The sequence below is a fragment of the Polyergus mexicanus genome, unplaced genomic scaffold (genome assembly GCF_030449975.1).
Source record: "Polyergus mexicanus isolate NDT 795.1 unplaced genomic scaffold, iyPolMexi1.0 SCAF_20, whole genome shotgun sequence".
NCBI classification, from domain to species: Eukaryota; Metazoa; Arthropoda; class Insecta; order Hymenoptera; family Formicidae; genus Polyergus; species Polyergus mexicanus.
Genome location: NW_027223340.1, coordinates 143107 through 166072, shown reverse-complemented (window position 1 = coordinate 166072; position 22966 = coordinate 143107). Strand labels below are relative to the sequence as shown.

The 22966-nt window shown below is 33.5% G+C and overlaps 3 protein-coding genes across 3 annotated transcripts in view; all 3 read right to left on the bottom strand.

Annotated features, from left to right (window-relative positions):
- The window catches only part of Best2 (bestrophin 2), a 47257-nt gene extending 39933 nt beyond the window's left edge, over positions 1-7324 (bottom strand). The window contains exon 1 of the mRNA XM_070311647.1: positions 6925-7324. Coding sequence (XP_070167748.1) covers positions 6925-6995 — 71 coding nt within the window. The 5' untranslated portion in view covers positions 6996-7324. The remainder of the gene's footprint in view (positions 1-6924) is intronic.
- Positions 7325-9230: 1906 nt separating this feature from the next.
- On the bottom strand, positions 9231-12144 carry LOC138941856 (L-lactate dehydrogenase). The gene is made up of 8 exons (XM_070311763.1): positions 11857-12144; positions 11206-11332; positions 10802-10919; positions 10425-10598; positions 10163-10336; positions 9965-10082; positions 9670-9793; positions 9231-9405 (listed from the first exon to the last, which is right to left on the bottom strand). Exons 1-8 carry the CDS (start codon positions 12084-12086, stop codon positions 9235-9237), a joined length of 1236 nt encoding a protein of 411 aa, XP_070167864.1. The 5' UTR covers positions 12087-12144; the 3' UTR covers positions 9231-9234.
- A 246-nt stretch (positions 12145-12390) lies between these two features.
- On the bottom strand, positions 12391-16286 carry LOC138941674 (L-lactate dehydrogenase). Its single transcript, XM_070311519.1, has 5 exons — positions 16190-16286; positions 14930-15058; positions 14314-14779; positions 13821-14062; positions 12391-13414 (listed from the first exon to the last, which is right to left on the bottom strand). Exons 2-5 carry the CDS (start codon positions 15053-15055, stop codon positions 13250-13252), a joined length of 999 nt encoding a protein of 332 aa, XP_070167620.1. The 5' UTR covers positions 15056-15058; positions 16190-16286; the 3' UTR covers positions 12391-13249.
- Between the last annotated feature and the right edge of the window lie 6680 nt (positions 16287-22966).

Below are 22966 nucleotides of genomic sequence, written 5' to 3'. Positions count from 1 at the left end.
AATGAAAAGATAAAGAATAATGAATCTCGTTCAATATTCGAAGATATACAAAATTGTTATATACATAATTTGCATTCTAGAAAAAAAATAATTGCATTGAGAAGAATAATTCTTCTAATATTGTACCATATCAATTCTAACATGTAGTCTTATAGATTGTAAACTGGAAATCAAACGCGATGATTAATATCACTATTTAAAATGAATTCATAACCATGTACAAATTTCTGCACGTATATTATATAGTGACAATTGTATGCGATATACTTAAAGTTATCGCATTCGCGGTAGCAAGCGACGCGCGATGTTTCGAATCCTTTCAACGCGGCTGTCAAGTGGATAAAGTCGCCGTGTGTCAGCCATGACATGCGTGTTTGAAGTACATCCAAACGAGAATCTTGCTTCGAGAGAAGCGCTCTTATTAGTCGCGCATATTTCTACGAAATCCTTTATACCGTTTACCGAGCGATGTCCTATCTTAGCGTACATATTTCCATTAAAATATCTATGCAAATAATAAAACTGTACTTGTATATTTTTAATAGAAATCATAAGTTTCTTAAATTTTTATTCCTTTACATATTGTATAACTGCACAGTTTTACTGCTCTACAATGTAATTCTTTTTTCTAAATTATATTGTACTTTCATCTGTATTACAAGGAGATTTAATTAATTCTTGAATTCGCGCGCACGCGTTTTGCAAACTTGTGTAACCACCGGTCCGAGACGACTTGCACATGCTGGAGATGGTGCCGATGGCGGAGGCACTGGGTCAGCTCGGGTTTCTAGGCGATTCGATGCATCGTGTAGCGGCATTCGTGTCCCCGGCTCGGTCTCGTCGTCTCGTCACCGCTGCTGTGAAAAGCGCGCGCACTCTTATGCGCGACGAGAGGTCGACGAAAAACGAGCGAGGAAGGCGAAATGTATGTCATGCGATCCAAGTGCAGCGCACAGCGAATCGCGTATCGCCGGCGCCGTTCACCACTCGCCCGTCCTCTCATTGTCATTCGGCGTGTCGCAAAAAAGTGATCGGCAACAACGAGAACGATGCGAGGCATCGCGAAAATAAGCGCGGTATGACTTATCTATCGCGACGAGCTCGAATGTGACTAATCGATGTGGCCTCTCCACGTGGATAAACCACAGAAAGCTCTCGAAAAGAGTCGATAAGACGTCGGACGAAATAAAATTCTACTGGTCTAATTGTCCGAGGAAGGAGAAAAACAGCGAGTACAAAACAAATGATGAAAATGTAGATAATCGCGAAAAAATTGCTCCAACATATAAAAAAAAAAAAAAAATAAAAGAATAAAACAATGCTAAGAAAAAAAGTGGAGGCTCTTACATAGACGAAAAAGGATAATGATTAGAATAGAGCTAATGCGAAAAATGGCCCCTGCAGAGAGAGGAGCACAAAGTAAAAGGCAATCGCTGTGGAGTATTTGAAAAAAAGAAAAAAAAAAAAACGAACGAACGATACAACAAGCAACAGCTATACTGTGACGTAGAAATTTATACAATTATTTTTAATTTTAGGTAACATGGCCGCATTACTTTAATATGACGCGAACACAAGCGACTTTAAATGATTATAATACATGAGTCATGATTCAGACTCCTGAAAAATTTCATCCATCATATATTAAAAGGACGTAACGCGATTTCGATGTTCCTTTCACTGAGGCAAAGGATACTTCCGTCCCTGAAATCGTCTAAGATAAATTCTACATGCTTATATTATATCTTTCCGCATCAAATTCACTATCCTCAAGATATAACTTATCTCTAATCTCTTTTTTTTTTTTTTTATATTAAGACTATGTTGTTTCAATTTTTATTCTTGTTTATAAATTGTTTTGTAGGAAAAACAAATTTTAATTGTAAAAATAATTTCTCGATAGATTTTATAACTTAAGTACGATCAAATAATATATGATATTTGATTAATAATGTAGTAATGAACAATTCTATAAATGTGAATTTTTTAATGACGTATGTACTAAAAATATATTTTGTATGAAATTGTAAGATGTAAGAGAAAAACACTTGTTATATTAATAACAATAATATTATATTATAAAATACATATTTCATGTATTTTATCAAAATTTCAATCATATTATCAACTCAATATATCCACAACATATTAAATAGGTCTTTTGTATAATTAATTTTTTCTCTATACATATAATAAAAAAGTATTATATGCGTTAGTTTATATTAGAAATATCGAGTGCTATGCTTATAATATAGATTTAATCTTTACGATTATACTCTCTCGTATAAATGCTCGATAACTCTGAATAATTATGCGCTCTCTTTCTATCTTTCGCGATTGCTTCGATAAGCCGTTAATCTCATACGTTTTCCTCGTTCCAAAGAACATTTTCGACATACGCGTGTCTTATTTCGCGTCCTACATAAAGTGCGTGACATTCTTCGTGATTGGTCTATCGTTTAGCGACACGCGCTTGTTCATTTCACAACAAGCTGTTTGTAATTCTGCAAACGTCTGCACAAATTTTGCCCGCGTAAACTGGCCTTGTGTGTATCTGGCCGTCCGCATATGCCGATTTGAAGGCGACCGAATTTGTGTTACCGATATATCGATTCAAGTTGTTTGATCTTGTCGTCCCTCTTCGATAAATCCATAAAAATAAGCATCGCGCGCGAACATTCTCTACGTTAAATGTTCAGCTTCGCGCGACGTGAAACCGTTCTTGCTTTCACGCGTGCGATTCGCCTGCCAGGATTGTTCCGTTCATGCTCTACGAGTACTTCGCGCGCGTGATCGAGCCAGCTGTAACATTGTACAATACATGCAGGCACTTGTTGCAACAAACGTCATGCCTCGGACGATAATCATGAGCCATAAAAATACTTTAGGCTATCGTTTCGCTTTCGTGCTGCATCGCTAATGTCACGACACGTTTCTTACATTCCGGATGCTCAATTCTTAGTAAATGACAGACAGAACTATTAGCAAAAAATATTTTTTCCTTGCGCTATACACAAAGATTTCAAGTGACAGTTAAATATGACAAATAATCGTAACACTGTATATATAACAGGAAAAAAAAAAAATATGATTAAATATTATCGCTTTACTATTTCTTATTTATTTATTCTCTACTACGCGACATAATTAATGATGAAAAATTCGATTCGAGAATTTAACCTCCGGAGGAAGTCGAGGGAATTGGCCCTTAGCCATGCACGTACAACGAAGAGCACCTCTTCTTCGCGCAGCAGAAATCGTTCTAACAATCGTATCGTCAACCTCGTAACAGATCTACTCTACGTGCGAGAATTCGCCCGCGTGATAACTATATCATAGTGGAAAAGCGGGTAAGAGCATTTTCTATTCCTGGATATTGGTTATGTATTTATAGTACGTTCCGGAGACTCTCTTAGATATTTATAGATCGGCGATCGTGTTATTTGCTTTTGCGAGTAGCGCTGATACACGGTGGATAAGAAAGCTGGTATGGGTCACCGCGGAAGACGCGAATAAGAAAAAGAAGCGCTTCGCGTGCTCGCTGCATCTAAAGGAGCGAAACGCGAGCAATGAAATGTTACAGAAGTAGAATTGCTCGCTTCTTCGGTATAAGCATTTCTATACATCTATAAATAGCATAGCTACGAATTATTTTTTCCTCTTGGATAGTATCTTTCGATAAACGATCATCATTCAACCAGAATTGAAATAATCCAATATATTAAAAAATCGTCGAAAAGATAAAGATCCCTTTCTCCACCAATTATATAGCTAATCACAATTTCTGTCAAGAAATCCGTCTGACAGAGTATTCGCGCGCGTTCTCGTTCGCACGCTATCGCGAAAGATTTTCTATTCCTGGACATTCTGGTGTATTTATAGACCAACCGCTGTCGTCTTTCCTTTAACTACTGTGTAGTGTTGTGGTATAACGCGCATAGGAAAGCGAGATCTTACGTGAAAGCCGTTAAGGCCGTTTCCATCGAGGCGCTTGGGGAGAAACCGAGACCATCTATCCATGAACGCAATGGATAAAGGTCGTAGAAATGTCAACAAACGGGCTTTGACAAGGACACCGTGAATTGCATTAGGATCTAAGATCATAGCATCAGAATGCATTTTTGCGAACAACTGCAAAGTGCATAGTATTGAATCGATATCAAAAAACAACTATATATTTAAAATGACTTTATATATAATATGAGCTTCGTACAATGTAACATGCGGAGACAAAAAAGGTATCTAATGTTCATAAACAACTTTTTTCCCCGATTGATTTATTCTTGCTCGTCGTATCCCTAGACTTATATACAAACAAGTTTCTCACAAGAAAATTTTCTTTGACATCTGTTACTCTCTCTCCCTGTCTTTCAATAAAAATAATTTTGCATATATTTATATTCTATATTCTCGACAATATAGAGAGAAGAATATTTTAATTAAGCTATTAATATATTTACGTTTTTCTGCAAGTCATTCATAACATCGGTAGCAGTTAATGTCATGCGAACGACTTCAAAGACAATTAACACACATCCGTTTTATGGTTTCTTCGGTTGTTATCAAGACAAAGATGAACAAAGAAGGAGAATTGTATGTACAATATTACGAAAAGAGAGGTGTGTAATGTTTGTTTTATTTAAAAAAAAACGATGCAACTTTTGTTCACAGTTTCCTTCTTTTTTTTTTTTTTTTTTGTTTATTATTTCGGCAAGCACGTAAGTTCGTAATTTCGCGATTACATTTGTAAAATAGCTGTATACGTGACGAGCAATTATTATCACCGCGCGTGTCGAACGAATTCTATTTAATCAAGTGATTCTGCTTGTCGCTCTCGGAAATTGTGCAGCGATCAAATTTTTTTCAGCACTCTTTGTATTCAAATATTGTATCTCGGATCGTTACAAGCACATTACTCTCGTATCTACATCATATTTCACAAAAATTTCAGATTGTATAACATTTAATTTGACATATAATCGCGCTGGCACTGACAATGAGTCGAGAGTTGAAATGTTCTCGACAAGCATTGATGTCACCGATTGACGAGAAGGATTATATAACGATTTAATGACGAACAACTTTTTAATAATAAAATTTTGAGCTACGAAATAATGGCCTAATGGCATTATGCGTAATTAAGATGAAGATAATGTGTTTTAAACGACTAAAATTCACATTTATGTTAAGCACATTTCTGGAATTTTATCAAGACAGATTACTGATGCATTCTTTGTCATTTTACAGACAAGATATAGCTTTTTTCAAAACATCCAATATTATCAATAATAAGACATATGTATTAGAGAAACATCATATAATTAAAATAGTTAATTATAATTAAATTAATTAGCAAAATGATATTTTTAATATCTGTTGTTGTCATCTTTGTGTGACTTCTTAAAGGATGTACATATTATATTAACGAAATAACGGGGGGAAATATTTTTGGTATGTCATTAATAAATTTTACTCATTATGTTCTTCTGGAATTAAATAAAATTAACGGTAAGAGAGATGCTACGTATATTTCACTCATGGCTAATCATAGAGAAAAAAACGACCTTAATGACATCGCGGTATCGCTGTATTTTAAATATACGATGCATTTACATATGCATATGAGTTCTATCAAACGCGTGTCCAGCATATGTTGTTAAGCCAATCTCTTTATCATAAACATTATCAATTTTATCCATCGCGTAGCAAATGAGCGATACACGCAGATCGTCGTGTACCAGTGCAATAATTTTTAACAGCGATATTCCGAGCACACAGCGCGCCGTTACGTTTAAAATCGACGTATCGACGACCTTATTTCTTTAAAACGCGTGCGAGCAAGCATCGACCGAATACCATTTCTGTGCTAGCGGGTTTTACGTGCTCGGCTACTGTGATTTGTGCGAGTCGCGTTTTCCGTACGGTTGAAAAAATTTAGGACGCTTCAGCTCAGTTTTGCTAACTGACGATGCTAATTTATCGATTAAATTTCGAAACACGCTAGTTAATTTGCCCGAGCCTACTCGACAATTTTCGTTAATACCCGAATGATATTATAATTAATTTATGGCCAGTCTTCCTATTTTTCAGCACGATTGTTTACCTAATTTTTCTTCAAGAATTTGTTGTTTTCTCTTTCTATATAACTAAGCTATAATATATCGAAAGCGCAGCACACATGAGTCGAAAGTTAAAAGTTGCACAACGATCAGCCGGCCGCAATAGCGCAATTTCTTACATAGCATACTGACAATACTGACGTTTAGAAGCGCGATCCAATTTCGCGAACCGTTCTGTATCAAAAATACATGACGAAATAATTCTTAATTCTACGATACATTCTGATGTTCTTCGACAAATTCGTATCACGAAACTGTTACGTTTCGCAATGATCGCGTAATCGCGACGCCGACAGCCGGTCACATGTTTGTGTTTCAGTTAAAAATACTATCACTATAATTTATGCAACTTGTTGGCGAAAGTAAAAGTAGGTCTCTCTTCTTAAAACTTTTCCATATATAATCAATTATAATTAATAAAAATGGAAAAATAAATATATACAATAATTTGTAGCGAATAAAATATCAAAATTCTTGTGTAAAAATTTAAGTAATCGTAACTTATAAATAGCATATACTATTGAAAAACAAAATGTACGATATCCGCTTTTGATAAACGACGAGGACTGACAAATAAGCGAAAAAATGCCAGAAAAACTCTTGCCAGAACTCCACGCGCCTATTACCAGTTCTACTTGTCGGCCGTCAGCAACTTGACAGCTCCAGTGTCTACGTTTGACGTAGAGACCGCAAGAAATCATATCTATATGTACGCAGCATAATTTATATGCAACATACTCGGCATATTAAAGCGAGCCAACGTTAAAAATCGTAACGAGAAAACAGCGGATTCGGAGAGACTCACTTGATCAGAATCCTCCAAAAGCAGCCAAAGCTGGAGCCGTTCGGCACTTCGCTCGCGTACGATATAGTCATTTCCTGTCTGACAGCGCGCGCGCACCTCTCCTTCCTGAATCGCTACCCTCTTCTTCCTCCCCCGTTGCCGTCTCTTCCTCTTTTACGGACGACTTGGTTCCTCGCACCGTGTTGTTGGTGTTTCCGGTGGAGATGCCGCACACTCGCGCACATGCGACCGGGCCGCCGGATATTATCCGATCTCCGATCGATCTGATCTATTCAAGGGTCTCTTTGAAGGTACACCGGGAGATCGGCACCGGGATCTATCTGGTCGCTCGTGATGGGCTTACCATCGGGAAGCTCTTGTATCGCGCGAATGAACGAAACCAGCTGACCGGACAGATCGACTGTCTACTGACTGAGCTCCACTGGATGGGCGACGAGACCAACGGAGAATGGGGCCCGGCTGTGTGCCACCTCCACCTGGGAGCCAGGGATGTGAACGTCACCTGCGGAACCCATCTCGAGTCGAATCTCGTTGAAACAAGTGTTTAAATTAGAGTTGAGTTTAAATTAGATGACGAGAAACAAGCAACGAAACGTACGGTCAAACGTACTTTTGCGTCTTTGCGAAATACTTTCTTAAAAAATATATTTGTCGATAAGATAATTCTGGAATAGCAAACTTGCACGAATCTCGAATTTACATTAAATATAGGAAAATTAAGTGTAAAGTATGAATATAAATAATTATTAAGAATTTACAAACTCTTCGAGGTCGCGCGAATGTGTTACTCTTTCAAATATTTATCTTTTTAATGTTTTATTCTTAGAGATGAATACACGCGTGCATAAAATTAAATGCAGCGTCAAAAAAGTCACTAAGAGGTAATCAAATAAAACTAAACACGTAACATCGATACATTCTCTATTACGAGGATCTCGCGATTGAGAAATGAAGGTATTATGAAGATTAATGTCGTATTGAATATCAATGATGGATGTGTTTTAAATTATATTAATCATAATTTAATGGATAGACAACAAATGTTGAATGACAATTTCTAGGCACATACATATTATACTTCAAAAATATTAACTAAACGATACGTCATTTCGTCGAATCGGATATTAATTTCAAAATCATATCAGATTAACCCCCGGTCACGTAGTTGCCTGGAGTCGACTAAGAATTTATGTAACTCCATCGCAAGCACTTGTGACATGTAAGGTTTATGCAGAATTGCTCTTTCAAAATCGATGACATGTCTTTCAAGTGGATTTAGCGGGTAAAAGGAGAACAGTTCGCTGCTTGAGTCTCGAGACGACCATATTACGTATATATTATATATATCGCAATGATTTTCTACCTACGTTTCATTACTCTTTAGGCGCTAACGATGATTCATTCCTCATTTTTCTTTATGTCATCATCGTTATAACCGTTTGTATTATTAGAATACCTAATTATAGAATGCATAATTTTTATGATAAATCTAAATGTCTCGTAACACGATACTTTATTACTCCAAGGATATACCGGATTCTTTTACGGTCCTGTGTCGGGCTTGTTCAGGTGCAGGTGAATATTACACAGGTCGAGAACTTCAAAACGCCATCTTGCACACGATTTTCACACTCTTCTCTCACCTTGCCGTGGCCTAGCCTACGGCGTAATCGCGGCCTTCTGATACCATCCACCGGTCACCTTTCGCTCGTTCACGCGTCGTGGGAATACGAAATGATGACGTGTATTCTTACTGCCTCTCAGAAGTGTCAAATAATTTTCGTAACAGGAAAATCCCAAAAATATGCAACTTGACTTCACCGAAACGCTTTACGCAAAAAAAAAAAAAAAAAAAAAAAAAAAAAAAAAAAAAAAAAACACGAAATTCGAGTTGCGCAAATGAAACGTCATGCCAGATGATATCATTAAGTGCCGCAAAATAGGTCATTTATGTCATTAATTCCTCGGTTTTGATTTTAATTCCTCGAGATTGTTAGCGAGATACCTTCTCGTCCTATCAAAAATCCATTTTATGAACTCCAATTGTTAGAGGAATTTGAAGAAACTTTATTCGAAAAATCCATCGCGGTAGTCTCCTTCCTGATTTGCATAAATTAACAACCGGAGCATCTCCGCGGTTACCGCGGACGTTCCTGCACGAGTTGGAAAAGATTGTGCGGCGAACAGTTTTGCGGTGACTGAGCGTAACAGAACAAAGGACAAGCTACGTAATAATTTATTATACTCGACAAAAACTTCTTACACAGGAAATTAAACGCATTTGCATGACCTCATTGAATGTACCATCGTTCAAGATTTAATATTGATTTTTTTCTGTATGTTGTACACGATGTTCGCCGAAGACTGGAACAGCTTTTTCTCGTATTCGGTTATGTGCATTCGAATGATATTCGTGATGCCATTTTCGCCAATCGCGCAAGGTAGCGACAGGAACATATCGTGACATACATCATGATGACCCTATAAAAATAATTATGCCTCGTGTAGAGAATATTGCAATCTCCTATAAATTTATACAATATTTAGTCGATATAACAGTAATGCGTTTTAAAAGATGTGATCCATTTATATTTTATTCGAATATATCTAGATTTATTTATGTAAAACGTATGAAAAAAATCTATTACTTCTATCCGATTAGCTTAATGTGATTTCTCCATCAATGAATAAAGTATTTTTGGAATGAGAGCAATATGGCACACATGCATATTAATATATATATACCTGTATTTGAGTTGAAACTGGTATAATCGCTTGAGTATTGCGTAATATTGCGATTATGATATCTACTGCGGAAATTCCAATGGCCGTATTCGAGTATCCTTTTAAACACCGCACCGTTGGGCCTCTGAAGAAATTAAAAATATTCTAAGTCTAATCTGTTTTAACATGCTATGAAAATATTTTTTTGTTAAAATTATATTATTGTAAACTCTACGATTATTTTTTAATATTGATAGAACGAGATTGATAATATAGCAATATATCTCCAATAAGAATAAAATTATTGAAAACTTACAACTTTACGACTTCTCTCGATATTTCGTACCATCTCTCGTCGTCAGTTTCCAAACCGATATTCGGGATAATATCGCGAAATTGCACCCCTGCGACGCTCACTCCGGACCAGAGCGGAACTAACGGAACGTCATATATTACATAACATCTCGCCTTGTTTATCCTGTGTCAAATGATAGGTATATTCGAGAGAGCTTACCCATACTATCCCCATGTTCACCGATTATAAATGCTTGAACCGAACTTGGCGCTATTCCTAATCGATCACCGATCAAATAGCGAAATCTTCCGCTGTCCAAATGAGTTCCGCTGCCAATTATTTGATGGGCCGGAAGTCCGCTCAGTTTCCAGGTAACCCAGGCCAAGATATCCACTGTACAAGAAAGTCATTTACGTCAATAAAAATGGAATATATAAAAATTAAAAAATTAAATTAATTATATTTAAAAATTGATTTTAACCAGGATTGCTGATAATGATGAATACAGCATTGGGGCTATAATTTACTAGAGGTGGTATTATATTTTTCAATATCTCTGTATTTCTTTGCACCAAATTAAGTCGGCTTTCGCTCTTCTGTGGTCGTACACCCGCGCAAATCACTACGACTTTTGAATTATGTGTCACACAAAAATCTACAAAAGAAATTTCTATATTATTATAATATAAATAAAGAGAAAAATAATTATAAGTGAGACATAAGCTGAGACTAGGTGGATTTATTTTAAATATAAAATATAAAATTATTATTAATCAAAACATACAGTTAATTCATATTATACGTATACAAATAAATTTACAATTTTTACAATTAATATATATTCAATAAATCCATTACCTGTGTCGTACTCGATCTTTGGATCTCCTATGAATGAAGAACTATGACAAAAATCCATTCCTTCGCCTTCCAACTTTTTAGGAAAAGCGTCTACTATTGCAATGTGCGAAGTAATTCGCTAATATTAAATAAAAACACAATATTATAAAACAATTTATAAAAAAACAATTTATAAAACATATTGCTAAAAAAAAAAATTTTTTTTTTTATATTCTCATTCTTTATTTAAACCATACGATAGGTTCTATAATATATCATATTTCTCTCTTCAATTGCAATTCGTCTCTGCAACTGCATTTGTTCAATGTACAAACTTTTAATACAAAATAAATAATTCAGCAAATAAACATAATATAAACGGCCAAGAGACAAAATTCCAATAGATAGAAAAAGGATTGCAGTACTTGAAAGAGGAGCGAATTGGCAACAGCAACGCCAACCATACCAGCACCGACAATAGCGACTTTATGACAGCAGTCTCTAACTGGTTCCGAGGTCTTGCATAAGAGTTCTTCTCGTAAGCATGGCGAACTAATATTCGAATAATTCACTTTTCTTTAATATTCCAACGAAATGTTCGTCATCACAATATCATTTATAGATTTCTTTAAATTATGCGTCAAACACTATCAAACACATTTCAAAACTGATCACATTAGATTTTCTAAAAAAATATTCTATTAATCAAAGATTTATGTTGGAGAAATATAGATTTAATACAAATAACAATTTTACGTTATATGACACACACACACACACACATTATAACGCATTTATAAAATTTTTATATTATATACTTTTAAAATGGAAATTTATTTTACAAAGAAGAGAGAAATGTATCATGAAATTGCTTCAGAATAAAGAATAAATAATTATATTATAAGATAAGATAAATTTCAGAAGATTGTGCAATAATAATTGGGTAACATCTTTAAATTAAATGTAATCAAAAATAATTTATTGCTAAATTAAACTTAGAATAAGTCCAGCCAAACAATATTTTGTTTAAAATAATAATTATCATTTGTATAAGCATAACAACGAACGATGCTTACATAAAATTAACTGTTCTCTGTAAATCTGAACCAGCAGTCGCATCTTTCCCGAAAAGTTTCCCTTTATTACTTCCGAAGATTTTCGTTAAAACTGTCGGCGGTAAAGAACGGGTACATCGACTCCTAACGGAGCCTATTGCCGTCGTTGATGTCACGCGGATAAGATTTCTCAAACATATCGATAGCGATGATTTCAACGGTATTGGTGATAGAACCATTGTTTCTGTCATTCGCCGATTTTATAAACGTCTCACGATCGTTCTCACCCGCGCCCGTCACATCGCATGAAACCGTTTTTTTCTCGAGAGGAGAGAGTACACTGATAATCGAACGACATAACATCCTTGGCATTCCGCCATCATGTCGATTCGCCAATTGTTAAACGCATCCATGGTTACTTAAATTTTATACAGCAGGTGTGTTCAAGAAAAAAATATGTATAAAAATATACTATCCATTGACAAATTATTTGAAAATATTTTATTGCTTATATAATATATTAAAAATGGCTCATTATACAATAATTGTCACATTAGATTAATAATCGAATTCGTCACAAAAGTTATATATTTCTACACACATATAAACACGCATAAACATTCAGAATAGGAGCATTCTTTATCCTATTAAAATAAATAGCACAATTTAAATAAAGCATACATAAAAATAAAACATGTAATTTGTATGTGTGTATGTGTGGATAAAATTTAAAATGTAAGATATTTCTTAAAAATTTGTAAACGATTTACTTTCACATTATAACGTAAAAAATTATCATTATCCAATATTTGATATTAAAAATTTGAATCATACATAATTAAATTTGCGTTGTTTATCTGCGTGTGTGTGTGTGTGTGTGTGTGTGTGTGTGTGTGTGTGTATTGTGCGCTTTATTATAATATTATATTATCAGTATATTTAATAAGAAAATATTGTATAAATAATTGAGTTATTAGATAAAAAATGATTTATTAGAGAGATAAAATGGTTTAAATAATATATATATGAGAATATTAAAATATAAATCATAATGGCAAATAAACCTGTTGCTGGCCAAGACAATATAAGATTGAAATAAATTATAATGAGATCTTTGTTATAAGAATATTATTGTATATAAATAGAAATTATAATAAGAAATAAATATAGCCAAATATTTCATATTTTTAACTTTCTCACACATACACGTTTCACAAGTAGTATATGAATATAGATATTATGTAGTTAAAAACATTTATATCTAAAAATTATGTATATATGCATGATAGTGTGTGTGTTGACATCCGAAACATGTAAGTATACATAAATTGGATATAAATTGATACACAAAAAAAAACATAAAAATAAAATAAAATAGATACGTAGATAAAGATAATATATAAAGATAATTCTTTTAAAATTTGAGACCTTGTTGCACTTCGTTCATCATCACTGCAGATTTATGTAACAGTGCAAGTTCATCGTCCGTTAACTTCTGCTGGACGATGTGCGTGACGCCATCTTCACCCAGCGTGCAAGGTAAGGATAAAAACACTTCTTCCTTAATTCCATGATAACCCTAAAATTATTAAAGCTGTTAGTTTTAAATAACTGATCTTTATATATAAAAATTATTAATATTGCATTTAATAAAAAAATTAATAAATAATTAACGTATTAATAAAAATGCACATACATAATAAAAAATTGGTAAATAATTTAATACAATTTAATTAAATACAATAACAAAAATATATTGTCATCCATTGCTAAAATTTTTAAAAATATAAAAGAATTTACAGTTATAGTTATTAAAACGAAAAGAGATGAGAGATGTGCAATAATTAATAATATATTCCGATTATACAATTAAATATGTCTAATGAAATATAAGTTTTAATGAGAGATTATTTATATATTATTATTAAATAAATATAAGTTAATATAATAAATTAATGTAGTGGAAATCTATGTTGTCGACTTACAGTAACCAACGTGGATACAGCATGCACTTGATTGGAATTTCTTAATATTGCTGATGCAAGATGCGAGACGCTGAGACCAATAGCCCAAGAAGTATAGCCCTTCAGCTTGATCACCTCGTACGCGCTTTGTACTACCTGTTTATGTAGCTCATTCCAATGTTCTTTGTCTTTGTCAGTACCCACATTTTCGTTGAGATCACGCAAACGCACTCCAGCAACATTAACTCCGGACCATACAGGCACTGATAAATAGAAAAATTAATATTTCTTATAGTATCTTATTTATCATAGAAATAAGTATTTTTGCAAGTATATGTATTATAAATTTGGCTACTATAATTAAATTTTTATTTTATAAATATGAAAAAAAATTAATTTTTTATACTACAATATTTTAAAATGTCATTTAACTTAGCCAGCGATTTGATTAGTCACAATATTTTTTATTCATTAGTTGCAAAAGATTTGCTTTTTAAAATAGTATTTTATGCACCGCTGGTGTCACCATGTTCTCCGATAATCCAACCATGGCAGGATGTAGGTGCGACGTTAAGTTTTTGAGATAACAGGAAGCGGAAGCGAGCAGAATCCAGATTTGTACCGCTACCAATGACTTTATTCTTCGGCAAGCCGGACAGCTTCCATGCCACATATGTTAAAATATCCACAGGGTTAGAAACGATCAGGAGAATCGTGTTCGGGCTATATTTGACTAACTGTGGAATGATGCCTTTGAAGATGTCAGTGTTACGTTGAACCAGATCCAGTCTGCTTTCGCCTTCACGCTGACGGGCACCCGCCGTAACAATGCAGAGACTCGAATTGGCAGTAGCAGCGTAATCTGTACTAGCATTGACTTTTGCATTTTTCATAAATGCACTGCCATGTTGCAAGTCCAACATTTCCCCTTTTAACTTGTCTATCATTACATCAATTAATACCACGTCACTCGAAACGTGCTGCAAAAATAATAATTTATTGAGTGATTTAATTTTATATATATACATATTGATTGCGATTAAAAGTAAACTATCGTGAAAAATAAAAATAATAACATATTTAAATTATCATGTGATAAAATTAATTACTGATTATTAATATCGATTTACGTTTGTCAAGATGCTGAAAGCACAGGCCATTCCAACTTGACCCACACCGACTACTGTGATTTTGTTTCTACCACTTGACACATGTTCCGTCACAGTAGTTAAAAGTTGATCCTTCAACGTTGCCATTTTCTGTAAAGTTATAAAAATAATTTAATGATACATTAATATATTAATATACAAAATATTATTATGCATGTTTTAATTTACATGCATGTAACATTATTTTTTATATTTTTTGTTTATTAAAGGTCACTGACAAGACCATTGTGAAGGTCACACAAAAGGTCGTATAATGTTGACAACGCGCATGTCCATGAAGCGATGATCTCTATTACTTAAAAGAATTTCGTTTTAATAGCAATTGTTCTTCTTCATCTTTACGTTCGATTAAAATCAAGCAGAGGCCATTAACCCCGATAATAATATCGATTCTAACACATGTCTGCTTCTTTTTTTAGAAGGAATAGTGTCGCGTTGGCAAGTGCCATTTCAAGTCATACGGTTGTAAAATGCATCACGCAATTTTTTTTTGCCGCTTTCTACACGTTACAACGAATGCAGGTGCATTCAATTGTCAGATGACAGTAGCAGTATAATCAACATCAGTATATACATGTTTATTTGAACTTTTTTACCGATATTTCCTTTTAAATTACGTACAAACATGTAAATTGTGAAACGAAAAAGTACGAAGAGAATGAGCATGTAGGAATTTAATTATAATTCGTTGATATCGTATAGACTATTCATTAATCATAAATTATCAACGCACTTAACCGGCGAGATATAATCGATAAATAACGTCCGGTATTATGAAACTCGTTACACTTTGTACAGAAAGGTAGAGAATAATAAATGTAACACACTGTTATTACACACACACACACACACACACACACATAGTATAACGAATGTCGATAATATATACATATTATCAATATACTTTTTATCGCAGGTAATGAACATGGGCTGATAGCGAGCAGCTAATCAAATAACAAACATAACAAAAGAAATTTCACGCCCGCATTATAAGTATTTTGAAATATGAGTAAACTGACAGAGAGAAAGAGAAAGAGAGAGATTTTAAATGTAATAAGATAAATTTGTTAAAATCAATTTTAAATTCATAAATCACAAAAAAATTAATATTTAAAATAAATTTTTGAGATATTATTATTTATTGTTACAAGTAGTTTAGATATTGTGATTGATTGAGCAAAAATAATTATAAATAATATGTTTAATGAAAACTTTACCAACCTCGATAAGTATTCTTTCGGCAGCTCTATTCTTCGACTCTGTCGAACACAGACTGACCACGTTGCAGCCGGCTCACCGCTATACTACTGACTGGAGTAACAGTTCAGGGATGTAGGTTCGCTAAAGGTGACCTTACCCCCACTTTATATACCATCTTCGAACGACAAGTATGATGAAATATATGAAATCTTTGACATTTTATTGCAATTAATAAAAATGTCAAAATTAAAAAATAACAATCGCAAAATCTATACAATTCTTTACATGAGACTTTAACAATATGCCACGTGAATTCTGATACAAGTATTATAATGAGCGAAGACGCAGAGGTGCTTCGGAGCACGTAGCACTTTACAATTTCGGAGAAGGAAACGTGACATTGCGCACGCGTAAAATGACGCAATCACGCACATGACATGATATTCACCATCGATCCAATTCAGAAAGAATTTCTTCTCTTGAATCTTCTGACAATCCACCAATCGTGAGATGCTATGAGGACGTTAGAGAGTGGGATGAATGTATTTCTGGAATTAACATCCGAGCAGTAACTTCGCGTTTTATAGTGTAAACGACAAAGTTAAATCTATCTGAGTTCTTTAAATAAAAATATTTAAATTGATCTATATGTCTGAGAAGGTTTTCATAAAAAAACATTATTTTTAATATAATTTTTGAAACATTTTTATATGATAAAAATAAAAACATTATTTTTAAGAAAGCTAATGATAATATATAGAAAGAAGATGTGTAAAAGTTATTTAAAATTACATTAAAATGAATTTACAAACTAAAACATTTCTTGCAATTTTATTTTAATCTATTTAAATAATTTTAACTTTTAATAAACTTTTGTAGATATTTGCTATAAGATATTATTTTATCAAAATGTTAAAAAGAAAAAAAGGCTGTAAAATATTTTTTTGAAAAATTACAATTTTTATCGAATTTCTATTACAGGAAAATCAATTTAAGAAACATTTAGAAACCTTAAGAAACATTGTCTATAAACATTTTGTAGGAACATGTAACATTAACGATATTTAAGATGATCAATAAAGTGAAATTAATAAATTATTTACAAAATAAATAATATGCAAGTACAATTTAAGGCAGATTACATTGACGATAAGCAATGCACGCATTTGTCAGTTTAATGCATCGCGATAATTTTCCCGATCACAGTCAGCGAAGATGAGTCAGATGACGGGACCGATTGTATGTGCTCTGATGCAACTTTCTCCACGTGGTTGCAACGCGTTACCTCGTTATTTATATAGTGCTGCTCATATCTGAGCAGCTCATATTTGAGCGGTTTTGGCACATCTTCTTTCCTCTTATGCCCTATTTGTGTTTTCCCTTGTTTTTGTTGATAGATATATTTGTCTTCCACCTCGAAATGGCAATAATTGTACCAAAAAGAAAACGTAAAATATAGTATTGAATGGCATGACAAACCGAATCTACTGTCAAGCACAATAGACATGCACCGATTTATATAATATACTAACAATAAGTTATTACTGAATTTTATAACTTATTTAGAAAATTATTTTTATCGCAGCTGAGACGCGTTGAGAGTACAACGAAAAATTTATGATAGAAAATATTTTTAAAATCGAGTTATAGTAACAATATTAATTAATGTTGTAAGATAGGCATCAATAAATTATATATTAGAAAAATAATATATGTTAAATTAAATAACGTATATTTAATTAATGGTACATATAACACACGTGCATCCATTTTTATTTACATTTCTGCTCAATGTTATGAGTAAAATATTACTAACTAATAAGTTTCCATTAAAAATAGATTCAAAAGTTTTATTTAATTATGTACCTGTGTGTGTGTATGTGTATGTGATCGATTTTTCAATCTCCATCCGAGTTGAGTATAGAAGTCCCTAACTATTCTTGCATAAAACAATTTATCATATTTTCTGTAGTAGAGTTTTCTGATACATAAGTAAATTTCTTTAACTATTGTATAATGTTAATTATACGTTGACTCCAGAAAAATGTTTAAATATAATTTTAATCAAAAGCAATATCTTTCATTTTGTGCTTTTCCTTCAGAAATCATGTTCTCAACCGAGGTCCTTTCTTCGCCAATCCGCATTTAATTACTAAATATTTCAACGCAGACACTTCAATATACAGTAGACGTCGAGCATACGAAAACTTGACGAATCGAATGTCTCATCTATCTACGGCTGCTGCTGAAGGCCAAAATGGCCAGAGAAGCTCCTTCGTGTCGTTGAACGATTGCGGCATCTATATGAAGATGACACATATAATTACAAACTTGAAAGCCCAAAGAATTGACGTCGCGAAATTAGCATAGCCGTATAAATATAAACGTACCAGAGGCAATTGGGAGAGACAACATGCATACAGCGGCCCTTTTTACCCTGCGCATGAATACGTTATGTTTATCACTTCTGCGAAGCAAATAACTTGCTCGTCGTCGGCTACTACCTCGGGGTCCGCTGTCTCCGATAAAGAGAAAGAGATCACGCGGGACCTTTCAGAAAGTCGGACATTAGCGTTGACTGATGTAAACGGCATTGTCGTTATCGTAATGCAGCTCCTGCATCATTTTGACACACGCGCGAACATCTGTCGTGTGTTTGCACATATGACGAATTTAGTATAGCGATAAATATCTTCTAGCTATGGTTTACGCATGTCTAAGAATGAATTATTGCTCGTCAATGAAGCTGATTTATAGTTAAGATCACTCCTAATTACGTAATAGTAATAGTAATGACGAATAGTACAATAATTTTACTTTACTATCGCTTCTTTAAAAGATATCTAGAGATAAAATAATCGTACGATTTATAATCAACATACGTGATAATAATGAATAATCTTACATTAATAAATTTATTAACGTTAATAAAATCAAATTTAGTAAATTAAGTTGGTATGATTTAGATATATTAATATAAATGTAAACTAAGTCAGATATAGATTAGATACGCACAAATCTAATTTTAATCTCGAAGTATCAAAGTTTATCAAGATTATATTATGTTTAGTTCATTTTTGATATCTTAATACATTAATTTTATATTTGCAATTTCGGTAATATCAAAAAGATTAAATTTTAAAAGATCAAAATTTTTATACCGAGTACAAGATAATCTTTTTTTAATTTTGTAATTGCATGATTACTATCACACACGCTGGGAAAATTATCCTCGTAATGAAATTTCTCACATGAAGTGGCCATTATTCATTTGTTAGTTATTACCGTTTCCTGTTGGCGCAGTATTATATAAAGTTTTTTATGCAATTATTTCGGTATAGTAATCGTCTTAAAAAGCAGTCTATGTAAAATATGCGAAAAAAGGTACATTGCAATATCCTATTGCAATTTCCATAACCAATATGTACAAAGTATTTACACGATACGCCCAACAGTCCGCGTGAAATTATGTTAAGCAAAGCGGATGCGGGTATATAAAGTTTCGAACAAAGTGAATGAAAAAGAAAAAAAATGGAAAGAATAGGCTTCCTCATAATAGAGCAATTTAGTAAATTGATGAATGTGGTAATTAGGACAGTGTTAGAAATTAACAACGAGATCTTGATATGAGATCAATTACTGCCGGATAACGCATATATATTCGTTAGCAGCTGTCACGTGTGCGCGCGTGTTTGTTTGTATGTGTACGCATCCGGTGCTGGCCCGCTATATTTGCATAGGGTCACGAAATTTCGGCTTGTTCTCTCGCGATGTAATTGTAAAATGTAAATAATAGCTCGTAAGAAAATGCGCTCGCGAAAGAAACCGCTCGCAGATACGAGCGTACGTTCGTAGATATCTCACGTAAATCATCTCGCTTGTTTGCGATTTCAAACAAATTAAAAAGTGCGTAATACTACGGCACTGCGCGTAATCGTCGCGTAATATTGCGAAAGTCCGACATTTCTGAAAATAATACAGTCAGCATTTATAGCGCAAAAAAATTACTCATGCAATAAAAACTTGATTGCGAAAAGGTACAAGTCCATTCATAGACTGAAAATAATGATTCTTCATATTTCATATTTAGAAAATTATTGTAGAATCGTTGAAACATAAAATTGTCATACTGGCTTTAATTTTATTTATTAGGAACTAATTAAAATTTAAACATAGCGTATAGCGTGTAGTATTATTTGAGAGAGAAAAAGGAGAATCTCTCTTAAATGTATAATATATAAAATATATTTTAATCACGCAGTTATCAATATCATTGTCTTTGATTACGAAAAAACTAAAGTCATTACTGCATACAATAATTTTGACCGCGAGAAACTTACGATATGCATTACGAGCATGTAGATCCGCTTTCGTGCCGGTTCTTCGAAGCTACGTTTCTGTCGATGCACGAAATTGCATCTGATGTTTGTCCGCAGCCGCATTCCCGTACCACTTCTTCAATACCGCGGGTGGTCGTCTTCGACATCGGGCGTTAAAAGCGCTCACGCGTGCGGGCGATGAAGAAGGCCAGGGAGAAAGAACCCGACGAAGAAAGAAGGAGAAAAAAGAAAGTGAACGAACGGGTTTGCAATAAGTGATTCTCCGTAACTATAAATAAATGGCGGTACGTCTCGAAAGGCTTCGCTCGCCCGTAAATCTCGAATCGAGGCATAATCGCCGAAACGATCTGGAATCTACCGCGGATCGAGCCATATCTCTTCGCGCATTTGGGCCCCCGATCATGCCCGCCGTTGCCTTACCGTCGACGGTAAAATAGAATCTAACCGCTCTCATCGGTAATCCAGCATCCTTTTATAAATCAAGCTCCGATATATCGACGTAGGCCGGTTTCATAGCGGCGAAATTATTCTAGTCCGCTTGCGTGTAGGATTATTATCCCTACTCTTCTTATCCTTGACATATATCGTGACCCGCAACCGGAACTAGAATGAAGTGAGCCAAGACAAATTCTCCCCTTTTCCCTTAATTTTGTAATAAATTTTTTAGAAAAATATATAATTTGAATATTAGCGCTTTTTTCAGAAGAATATTGAATAATATTGAAATATATATCATTTTTGTCTTGTTAATTTCATGCTATATTCTAATAGCATCAATATTCTAATATACACACACGCATCTATTAGTAATCATTGATTATCTTATCATCTGGAAAATGCGTTAAAAAATCCTCCGCAGCAATCTTCCATTGATTGCCGGATAAATGGAATCGGAATGAAATAGAATTTCGTTGCGTAGTCACGTATCATATTAAGAAATTGCAATTACGTTCAAATCGCGTACATATTTTCGCGATCCATTGCAGCCAAACTAAATTGCGTCTACAAGAATGTATGTACACATATATGTCTGGATTCGATTAACTTCCGTATCTTTCGCGAATAAAAAGAAAAACAGACATATACGTTATATACATATCATTTTACTAATTGCGTTAAATAAATATAAATGTCGTATAAATATCATTAAATATTTCTATGGCGAATAATTGATTTTATGCGTATTTTATTCAACAATAAGTTTATCGTATTTATTTTCTATACACAGTATACGTATCACAATTTTTTACATTTAATTTTCTGCATCTGTAATAAATTTTGTTCCTTGAAACATTTTATATTGCTCGGGCAGATGTGTATTTTCTATTGTCGCCTAAAAATTTTATTCTGTAAAAATCTGTAAAGATGTGTGTTAATATAAAAAATTGATTTCGAACAATCGTAGTGGCTTGATTTCACGCCGTTAATCTTTCCCGACAATTAACTGACTGTAAGGCCAACGCAGTGGCTATTAATTACAATCAACGTTATCTTACACAGACAACCGATACAGAGAAGATTTAATCATACACATTCAAAGGAAGCATTTACCATTTAAAATCGTATCGGTACTGTTATGAATATACATATATATATACATGCATCAATATTGTTTTAGTGTAAGAAAAAAAAAATTATTAGCATACATAAAACTTGTGAAATTTCTCGCTTGGATCGAAAAGACTATGCATGGTAAACAAGTTTATAAAAAGATGTGCTCGGATCTATACCTTTGATCGTATATATGTTCCTTCTTCTTCCAACAGATGCCGGGAATGTTCAGTATTTTTCTCTTCGAAATGGATGAAACTAATGAATTATAGAATATATATATATGACTCTAAGAGAATAATAAGCAATAATATACTGTATAAATAAATTAAACGTAAATGAGATGCAATGTAAAATTAATTATCTAGTTTATATATAATGTCATATATATATATAAAATATATTTAAAGTAAAACCAAATATTCATATTTTTCATTTCAGTTTTATTATTGAATAAAATTTCAAGATATATCAATATATAATAAATTGTTCAAATTTAATAGTGAATTATAGTGAAAAGTAGATTTGATAGAATATAGGAATAATGCAAAAAGAATATAAACAGTTTTTTACGAAAGAAGAGAAAATGAAAAAAAAAAAAGAGAGAAAGTGGCGAAAGTTCTCCAACGACGAGCCCGAGAAGAAAGAGAGATCGAAGAGAGGCTGTGCCCATTGATTAACGGATATCTTAATTACTGATTGGCCGCACGGACTAATTAAATCGTAACTCAATCAGGACTCCGACCTACCTTGTGCGCCACGGCGATTTTACGAGCGTATGCGCGCAGTTTGATATTCCCATATACATATGTCCTGGATTGCTGATGGCATATGGGTGGCTTCGAGTAATGCTGCAACCCCTACCCTATCCTTTTTTTACATACTTCCTTCATCGATCTTCCGACCT

Excerpts from the sequence above, each read along its gene's own strand:
- LOC138941674 (XM_070311519.1), bottom strand. The coding sequence starts at position 15,055 with ATGGCAACGTTGAAGGATCAACTTTTAACTACTGTGACGGAACATGTG. Across the intron at positions 14,063-14,313 it reads AGAACATGGTGACACCAGCG|TGCCTGTATGGTCCGGAGTT; the intron begins GTGCATAAAATA and ends TCTATTTATCAG. Across the intron at positions 13,415-13,820 it reads CTGTATCCACGTTGGTTACT|GGTTATCATGGAATTAAGGA; the intron begins GTAAGTCGACAA and ends TAATAATTTTAG.
- LOC138941856 (XM_070311763.1), bottom strand. The coding sequence starts at position 12,086 with ATGACAGAAACAATGGTTCTATCACCAATACCGTTGAAATCATCGCTA. Across the intron at positions 10,920-11,205 it reads CCAATTCGCTCCTCTTTCAA|CGAATTACTTCGCACATTGC; the intron begins GTACTGCAATCC and ends ATTTAATATTAG. Across the intron at positions 10,337-10,424 it reads CATCATTATCAGCAATCCTG|TGGATATCTTGGCCTGGGTT; the intron begins GTTAAAATCAAT and ends TTTCTTGTACAG.